Source organism: Mizuhopecten yessoensis, unplaced genomic scaffold (genome assembly GCF_002113885.1).
Source record: "Mizuhopecten yessoensis strain PY_sf001 unplaced genomic scaffold, ASM211388v2 scaffold3431, whole genome shotgun sequence".
NCBI classification, from domain to species: domain Eukaryota; kingdom Metazoa; phylum Mollusca; class Bivalvia; order Pectinida; family Pectinidae; genus Mizuhopecten; species Mizuhopecten yessoensis.
Genome location: NW_018405041.1, coordinates 451,440 through 461,749, shown reverse-complemented (window position 1 = coordinate 461,749; position 10,310 = coordinate 451,440). Strand labels below are relative to the sequence as shown.

At 36.7% G+C, this 10,310-nt stretch overlaps 1 protein-coding gene across 2 annotated transcripts; it reads left to right on the top strand.

Annotated features, from left to right (window-relative positions):
* Positions 1–294: 294 nt before the first annotated feature.
* LOC110447492 lies at positions 295–6,693 on the top strand. Of its 2 annotated transcripts, XM_021493228.1 has the most exons (4): positions 295–384; positions 1,903–3,418; positions 3,768–5,387; positions 6,163–6,693. In XM_021493228.1, the coding sequence occupies exons 1-4, from the start codon at positions 300–302 to the stop codon at positions 6,437–6,439; spliced, it is 3,498 nt and encodes a 1,165-aa protein (XP_021348903.1). In that variant the 5' UTR covers positions 295–299; the 3' UTR covers positions 6,440–6,693. The 2 variants fall into 2 exon arrangements, with proteins under 2 accessions (XP_021348903.1, XP_021348901.1); XM_021493226.1 differs by lacking the exon at positions 295–384 and having other exon boundaries at positions 1,813–3,418.
* Positions 6,694–10,310: the final 3,617 nt, after the last annotated feature.

Below are 10,310 nucleotides of genomic sequence, written 5' to 3'. Positions count from 1 at the left end.
CTTTGTTGTTTGGAAGTCATACATGTACCAAGTATCTTTTATAATCCTCCGCACTCGTACATTACTTTGAAAATGATATGTTAGTCTATTCAATATCATTGCTGCTACCGAAAAGACACATGCGATTAAACATTTCATATTTAGGATTTACTTTCCAACACTGGACGTTGTACTTTTTAACTGAACCATGAGTTGTCGTCATATGAAAAAAAAGTTTAATGGTTATTTTTGTTTTCAATATTTCTTCGAAAAATCTCATTTGCCTTTTCGTTTGATGTTTCTGTTTTAGGAACCCAAACATGGGACTTCCAGTTCCAGACTGGCCTGAATTTGACGAAAACACAAGACGATTTATTAACCTAGACACGGACATCACTACCGGATCTGATTTATTGGGAGACCGGNAATTGGTGCTTAACAACTAAATATGAAAATAAGTAGCTCACAGGGGTCAGTAATTGGTGCTAAACAACTAAATAGGCAGAACGTGTGCCAAAAGCTGGATGTTGTAATGACATATTTATGTCCTTCATGTAGTTTGGTGAGTTTAAATTGAGCTCATTCCCTCCAAGTGCTAAATATATACTAACTTAAAACCTCATTATAAATATCCTAAAGAACGGTATCTATAAAGTGAATAAATCCTTGTTGCACGATCAGTCTTTAAATTAACTTTGGCTGATGTTCTTAGTCAGCATGAGTGCCAAATATAATAAACAAATTTCACGAAGCATGCTATCTGTTTGCGATCTCATAGTTTTGGATTTATCATTTCCATTTGACATTCATACTGTTCATGTAACCAATTGAAAACAAAAAGATACGTCGTATTCAGAATACGGATTCTCTTCTGATTCGACCGGGCTTACCATTTCTAACTCATGTTATAGAGGGACATGCATACTTCTGGTAAACACCGATAATGTCACAACTGTTCCAAGAACAAGTAGAACGCCGAAGGGTAGTTAACAACTGAATGTCTAAAGAGTAGATACCAGTCAGTCAATCTCTTTAACGAAGGATGTGATATTTTAGCCATTCCCGTAATATCAGACCATTTTACACTTCAACGATGTTGGTTTATTACTGATTTTGCATCATTGTCGTGATTCGGTAGATCGTATGCAAATATGCCACCATATAGCAAATATATTAAGACATTAAGTCGTATGTGGACAACTTGATGTCATAAATATGTCACCATATAACACCTCATTAAGTTGTAAGTCGGCAACCTGATGTCAGAAATATGTCACCATATAACACATCATTAAGTTGTAAGTCGGCACCTCGATGTCAGAAATATGTCACCATAAAACACATCAGTAAGCTGTAAGTCGGCAACTTGATGGCAGAAATATGTCACCATAAAACACATGATGAAGATGTAAGTCGGCACCTCGATGTCAGAAATATGCCACTATATACAACATCATTAAGTCGTAGGTCGGAAACTTGATGGCAGAGTATGCCACCATAGACCACATCATTCTTTCCTTGAATAGAGACCAAGCTACTCTTTGTTGTTTGGAAGTCATACATGTACCAAGTATCTTTTATAATCCTCCGCACTCGTACATTACTTTGAAAATGATATGTTAGTCTATTCAATATCATTGCTGCTACCGAAAAGACACATGCGATTAAACATTTCATATTTAGGATTTACTTTCCAACACTGGACGTTGTACTTTTTAACTGAACCATGAGTTGTCGTCATATGAAAAAAAAGTTTAATGGTTATTTTTGTTTTCAATATTTCTTCGAAAAATCTCATTTGCCTTTTCGTTTGATGTTTCTGTTTTAGGAACCCAAACATGGGACTTCCAGTTCCAGACTGGCCTGAATTTGACGAAAACACAAGACGATTTATTAACCTAGACACGGACATCACTACCGGATCTGATTTATTGGGAGACCGGATACGATTCTGGACTGATGAAATACCCCGTATAATGTCAGAAACTGAAATGGTGATTGACACTGCTATGGGACCAATCAAAGGAATTGTACAAATTGTGAAAGGCGCGACCATCAACCAATTCCGTAAGGTTCCGTTTGCTAAGCCGCCAACAGGTCCCTTAAGGTTTTCGAAACCTGTTTCTATTTCAAACTGGACTGACACTCTTGATGCTACACGTTTCGGACCCTCTTGTATCCAAACAGTGTTACCGGGCTTTGACTTTACCAATCCAGATACATCAGAAGATTGTCTCTTTTTGAACATTTATGTACCGAATGAAATGTCAATGACAGCAAACAAGTCGGTGATGGTTTGGATTCATGGTGGGGGTTACACAAGTGGTTCAGGGATGTCGTACGATGGGACGTCACTAGCAATTCACGGTGACGTCATTGTGGTGACGCTTAACTACAGACTAGGTGTATTTGGATTTCTTAGTACAGGAGATTCCAGCGCACGGGGCAACTACGGACTCTGGGATCAGATCGAAGCTCTGAAATGGATTAAATCCAACATAAAATATTTCGGTGGAAATCCAGACTCAATAACGTTGTTTGGTGAATCAGCTGGAGCATTCAGCATTTCACACTTGGCTATGATTCCAGAAAACAAGGGTCTCTTTCATCGAGTTGTTATGCAAAGTGGCTCGTTGAGTTCCTTAGGATCTATCACGAAAGATCCTCTCACGAAATCACGAGCATTGGGAAGCCATTTAACATGTAACAACACTGATAATACCACGTTACTGATTTCTTGTTTACGTGAAATCGACTTATCAGTTTTGCAAAGTGGAGCGGCAGTAATATATTCGTCTATTACTTCGCTAGGAAATGTATTTGAAATGGAAATCACACCTGTTATAGACGGGGAATTGATTGTAAGTCATCCGGTCTCTCTACTTCAAAATCAATCATCGGAACAGTTTGCATTCTATCAATCACTTGACGTCATTTCCGGTTGCAATTCAGCCGAAGCATCTCTATATCTAATGCTTTTTCAGCTGTTTCCAAGTCTTTCTTCCCCTGCCGTCAATATTTCGGATGGAGTTCCCAGCTGGGTTCTAAAATTGTTCGCCCAAGTCGTGACCGAGGTATACTACAACAACGATACGAGAATTCTACAACCTATATATGACAAATACATTTCTACGAACAAAGAAGAACAAGGGCGACGTTTGGTGAATCTTTTTGGTGATATCATATTTTATATCCCCATGTTGGAATCCCTGCTGGCGCATGACAGAGAGGGAAATTCAAAGGCCAACACTTTCCAATATTTCTTTTCAAATCAACCAGTAGTCGATCCTGTGATTGGCGTTACCCCTAAATGGTTCCAAGGCGCAGGTCATTTTGCCGAAGTCGGATTTCTTTTTGATAACTGGGGTTATCTTCAAGGTGACGACAAACACCTTTCAAAGGAAATGATGTCATACTGGACTAACTTTGCACAATACGGGTGAGTTTCAAAATATGTTTTTACTTCTTTCCTTGAATAGAGACCAAGCTACTTTGTTGTTTGGAAGTCATACATGTATCAAGTGGCTTTTTTATAATCCTCCGCACTCGTACATTACTTTGAAAATGATATGTTAGTCGATTCAATATCATTACTGCTACCGAAAAGACACATGCGATTGAACATTTCATATCTAGGATTTACTTTCCAACACTGGACGTTGTACTTTTTAAACGAACCATGAGTTGTCTTCATATGAAAAAAAAATAAAAAAAATACTGGTTATATTTGTTTTCAATAATCCTTCGAAAAATCTCATTTGCCTTTTCGTTCGATGTTTCTGTTTTAGAAACCCAAACATGGGACTTCCAGTTCCAGACTGGCCTGAATTTGACGAAAACACAAGACGATTTATTAACCTAGACACGGACATCACTACCGGATCTGATTTATTGGGAGACCGGCTACGATTCTGGACTGATGAAATACCCCGTATAATGTCAGAAACTGAAATGGTGATTGACACTGCTATGGGACCAATCAAAGGAATTGTACAAATTGTGAAAGGCGCGACCATCAACCAATTCCGTAAGGTTCCTTTTGCTAAGCCGCCAACAGGTCCTTTAAGGTTTTCGAAACCTGTTTCTATTTCAAACTGGACTGACACTCTTGATGCTACACGTTTCGGACCCTCTTGTATCCAGCCAATGATCCAAGGCTCGGACAATCATCTTCCCAATCCAGATATATCAGAAGATTGTCTCTTTTTAAACATTTATGTACCGAATGAAATGTCAATGACAGCAAACAAGTCGGTGATGGTTTGGATTCATGGTGGGGGTTACACAGGTGGTTCAGGGATGTCGTACGATGGGACGTCACTAGCAATTCACGGTGACGTCATTGTGGTGACGCTTAACTACAGACTAGGTGTGTTTGGATTTCTCAGTACAGGGGATTTCAGCGCGAGAGGCAACTACGGACTCTGGGATCAGATCGAAGCTCTGAAATGGATTAAAACCAACATCATATATTTCGGTGGAAATCCAAACTCAATAACGTTGTTTGGTGAATCAGCTGGTGCATTCAGTATTTCCCATTTAGCAATGTTCCCAGGAAACGAGGGCCTTTTTCATCGAGTTATTATGGAAAGTGGTTCATTGGGGTCTTATGGCTCTATAGTAAAAGTTCCTGTGACAAACGCACGAGCTTTGGGAGGCCTATTACAGTGTAGTGATATCCAAAGTACTGAATCGCTTGTCTCCTGCTTGCGCGGAATAGATGCGTCCATTTTGTTTGATGCCTCTGAAATGGCATATTCGTTCCCGTTACTGGGGACATATTTTGGCCTCGCATTGCCATATGCCCCGGTCATCGACGGAGAAATGATTGCAGGTAATCCCATCTCTCTTCTTCAAAATCGATCCTCCGAACAAGTAAAATTTTACCAGTCGCTTGACGTCATTTCTGGTTGCAATTCAGCCGAAGGATCTTTACTAATGATATACATTTCGATGTTTCCGAGTCTGTCCTTGCCGCCCGTTAATGTGTCTGAAGGAATTCCAAGCTGGGTTCTCAATCTGTTCGCTAAAGCGATGACTGATTTATATTATAACAATGACACTAGAATTCTACCACATATCTTTGACAAATACATCTCGACAGATATAGAAGAACAAGGGCGACTTCTAGTGAATTTTTTAAGTGACTCACAGTTTTTTATGCCCATGTTGGAATCACTGTTAGTTCATGACCACGATGGAAATTCTAAAGCAAATACGTTTCAATATTTCTTCTCAAAGACCTCCCCGGTTGATGTTTTGATCGGTGTTCCGCCGAAATGGTTCGTTGGAGCAGGACACGGCGCTGAACTACCATACATTTTTAATGCTGGCTATTATATGTACGGTCCAGACAACGTTCTTTCAACACAAATGGTGTCATACTGGACTAATTTTGCAAAATATGGGTAAGTGAAACATTTGGTTATCTATGTTACATAGCATTCTTAGTTGACAGATGTGTGTAAGATTTAATCGCCAAGTTTGTTATCGTTTGCACATAGTGTGCGCACAAAGTGATCTTACATTACCTTGATACCCGTTTAGTTGATCATACATTATCATTATAGATATTTGTTAAATTGATAAAACATTATCTAAATATCTGTAAAATTGATCTCACTTTATTTATATGTCAGTAAGATTGATCTCACATTATTTCCATATCTGTTAAATTGATAAAGTAGGAATGTAATAATGTAGGTGATAACTGAGACGAACAATCGAGACGTTTTCACATCTAAATGTTATTCGAAGTTACTTCGACCTTTCAGTGTTTTTTTATAATTCATGACGTCGTTGATAATCCATCCCATGAAATGTCAAGGCCAGCTTATGTCATTCCACATTTCTAAAAATCGTCATCCGGGTTTTATATGCAACTGAATTTTATAGACGTTATATACATCGTTGATTTACGAATTGCACATGATTTCAATTGGCATATCACAAATGGCGCTTCACATTCCAAATAATCTTAATTATCTGTTAAACTCATCTAAAATAGAAACAAAACTACGACAATAATCTTGCAAATAAACAGTGTATTTAAATTTGTATATGGTATAAGGACAAGATGATGACCATCTACATCACTGTCAATCTGATTATACATTATCAAAACTAATTCTAATAATCAGAGACATACAATATTTATTCAATTAATATTATTTATCATTTCAGGAACCCAAACATTGGACTTCCAGTTCCAGACTGGCCTGAATTTGACGAAATCACAAGACGATTTATTAACCTAGACACGGACATCACTACCGGATCTGATTTATTGGGAGACCGGGTACGATTCTGGACTGATGAAATTCCCCGTATATTGTCAGATACAGACAGTATCGTTACAACACCGAAACCGATTGACGAGTTATCCAGTGCCTCTCAGCGTTGTGCTAGTATTATTATGCTTTGCGTATGTGTTATAATGTCGGCATTTGACTTTGTATGAGAATCAAAACCTAACCCATGTGAATCAATTCATGGTTTGTGTTTCATTTTATATTGTATAATGTATATAAAATCTTTAATGATGGGTTTCATTTTATATTGTATAATGTATAGAAGATCTTTAATGATGGGTTTCATTTTATATTGCATAATGTATATAAGATCTTTAATGATGGGTTTCATTTTATATTGTATAATATATATAAGATCTTTAATGATGGGTTTCATTTTATATTGTATATTATATAGAAGATCTTTAATGATGGGTTTCATTTTATATTGTATAATATATAGAAGATCTTTAATGATGGGTTTCATTTCATATAAAGAGAGCTTCTGACGAGCTTCATGAAACCAAAATCAAATGGAAATGAATTTAAAATGATCTTATCTCATAATCAAAAGTGTTTTCAAAATTTAACTCAATAAGTAAAAAAAAATCATAATAAATTTTGAACTATAAAATTGCGCCAACCTGGCCTCCTTTCATTATGATTTGATGACGTTACCTCATATCGTACGAATGGAGTTTAAATGCAAAAATAATTGGATGGTTTAATTGACATATTTCAATTGTCTAAAAAAAGAGAAATGTTCAAGTCGTTTAAAATCCACTTCTTTAGACCTATGAACTATTCAAACCGTCTCAAGTGACTAGACTATTACATGACAAAGCTGATCGTTTTGCCAGATGTGTGACCGCACAATGCACCAAAAAATAGTGTGCGCATATCCTGCATACATCGTGCGCGCATCGTCCATAAATGGTACGCACGGCTTTGCTATTAATCAATCGTTCACCTCGTTGTGCGCTTCTCTCCGCACGAATGTGCGATTAGGAACAATTAGTTAATCAACAATTCGGAATAAAAAAAAACGAAATGCTCGTATGAAATTAGGTACATTGTATATATAAATTTCTCCTCATATTAATCAAGATTATGTCAACGTATTACACCGTAGTGACCGTTAGACTACCAGAATGGGTTTGTCTCGCAGTTAACAGAACAGGTAAATAACATTTTTGGTGATTTACCAGAGTTTTACCTAGCCTGTGCCTGACTAAGAGAGCTGATATGTGATACAGTATGACCGTTATGAAAACACCACTTGAGGTTAAGTATTTGTTATCGGATTCGTTTTAGTCTATTGCTCCCCTTCACCTGTATTTTCGCACCTTGACGAGTAACGTAGGTGCCCGGGTGGGAAATACTACGGTCCAGATACCACTATAAAGTGGCTATGTTAACCTGTATATGGGACTGTGTTGTTATTTGATAGGTCGATTTTCGAAAACACCATTTCTAAATTTAAAAACTATATAAATAAAAAGACCACTTGATATATGTAGCTAGAATATAGAAAAGATACAATACAAGTTTATGTTGAAACACGAAACCGTTTATATTGTTAAGCTGTTTCTCAATTTACACCAACGAAGATTGGCATTGCAAAACGTTTGTCCATCGTCCGCACAAATGTGCGCAAGCAATAATCGTCCAGATTTCAATCGTTCGCACATCGTGCATACATCGTGCACACTCCGTGCATACATCGTGCATACATCGTGCACACTCCGTGCACACATCGCGTGCGAACCGCACATCATGTAACATTGTGCTATGTTTAAAAAAGATACATTGCTGAAGCATGCCCGATCTTTTGGAACCCAAGAATCAGAGTTGGCTTAAGTTTCAAGACGTATTCAACAAGTAAGCAGTTGTTTCTGTTATATAGGTAGACACATGAACCTTCAGGAATCTGTCCTGTGTTCGTGGTCTCAATAATCAACCATTCAATTACCTTTACTGTTGTACTAACGTGTAAATATTATCCTTATCAAAGTCTGTAATACATTTGTAAGTATTAGACATGAATAAAATGTAAATACCTATTGAAGGCGTCCCCAACTTGTTTTTATTTTCGGTTTACAAGGTCAGTGTATAGCCCACATCCATGCAATGTGATGGACGTCATCTTTTTAATCAATATCATCATCATCGTCGTCGTCGTCGTCGTCGTCGTCGTCGTCGTCGTCATCATCATCATCATCATCATCATCATCATCATCATCATCATCATCATCATCATCATCATCATCAACAATCTTACATCATAAGAGATGAATTAACACGTCATTGTTTAATCATTCTATCTTGCTGTGGTAAAACACAATTCAGGGAACGAATGATGATATAAATGATACATATTAAATTTAGAACGAACGTGTGACTTATTAAGCGATAAGTGCGTCACAATCGAATATGTAGATTTGCATTGTGAACAAAACTATATCGTATATATCCAAGAACCGTTTATTTTCATATGCAAAAACTACTGTTGCATACTCTGCTGATATGGTTCACTATGGAAAAAAGTATCATTTTTGTATGCAAAATTATTTAATTGTTATATAATTACTGGATAATGTATTATTTAAACAATAGTAGTTAACGACGCCAACCATTTAAGTCTTACGTTTCACTCAAACCTGGAAATGTGATTAATTGTTTTAATGGTCTCTCCTTATTTGACAGTATACAAATGTCCGTTGGTTATTCATTGATGGTTAGTATACCCCCGCAGCGAAATAAGGGGGGTATACTAGAATCAGCCTGGCCGTCCGTCCGTCCGTCCGTCGGTCCGTCCTTCTGTTTGTCTGTCAGTAGAAAAGGTTTGTCCGGACAACTCCTTTCTTCTAAAGTTATGGATTGATTTCAACGAACGTTTCCAGATATGATAACGACTACCTTCCTTAGACACACTATGTATGCCCCCCCCCCCCCAAATGAAACATTCCTGTAAAACTAAATTTATCACTTCATTATAGTTGTGAATTACGATATTGGTGATTAAGTACTGAATAGATCCAACGAATTTGATACATAGGAAAAATTAGAAAAAAAAATCTTTTTGGAAGATTTACAGTTTTGATATCTGATGGTTTATGAAAACATTGTATGGAAAATTAAACGTAGAGCACTTAATTATACATAATTAAACAGGCGTACCTCCCTCATGTTTGCTCTATCAAAATGGCCACACTTTATACATGGGGGTTCTTTTAAATTGTTTTTAAAAATCTTTATTTTGTTTCTTTACGAATTTGCTTCATGTCATAATTTCATGAAATTTTCATTTTATTACTTATTTCCCTTTATCAAGCTGTGAAACACAATACACCCTAGGAGAAATTCCATTGTATTAGATTTCGTGTTTATATAAAACCGGTGGGGCGTGTTACCACCAATTGAGATGTAATTGTGTTAGTTGAGTTTGGCGCTAATCATTTGCCCATTATAATTCTGTTGGGAATATTTTACTCGTGAGGTAGTGATTTAACAGCCCAGCCTATAGTCAAATGAAGTATCAACAATGTAGTTTCGTATAACCTTTTAGTGATATTTTAATGATATACAATAGCCAAAGTTACAATGAAAAAGGAATCTGGATCTTTTGTGCGTTTGCCCAAGAGATATCACTTGAATTCATTTTTTCTTCGGGATTTATATGAATATAATCATTTCTTATCTAATCGAGGCAATATTCAATAAATATGACCATATTACATAGAACTCATCAATATAAAACCCCTTACATATTTATATTAGCACGCCTCAGTTTTTCTTAACCTCCTATTTTTTATAATTACACTATAAATGGTCTTTGCCTAAGCCCTTAACAATGTGAGATTATAGAACTAGCTTAAACAATGTCAGGTAACAGAACTAGGTCAAACAAAATCAGATTACAGAGCTAAGTTAAACACTGTCAGATTACAGAACTAGGTCAAACAATATCAGATTACAGAGCTAAGTTAAACACTGTCAGATTACAGAACTAGGTTAAACAATGTCAGGTTACAGGCTAGG

Bases quoted from the DNA above. Each gene is read 5' to 3' on its own strand.
- LOC110447492 (XM_021493228.1), top strand. From the start codon at position 300: ATGGGACTTCCAGTTCCAGACTGGCCTGAATTTGACGAAAACACAAGA. The intron at 3,419-3,767 runs GTGAGTTTCAAA...TTTCTGTTTTAG, and splicing joins ACTAACTTTGCACAATACGG to AAACCCAAACATGGGACTTC. The intron at 5,388-6,162 runs GTAAGTGAAACA...TTATCATTTCAG, and splicing joins ACTAATTTTGCAAAATATGG to GAACCCAAACATTGGACTTC.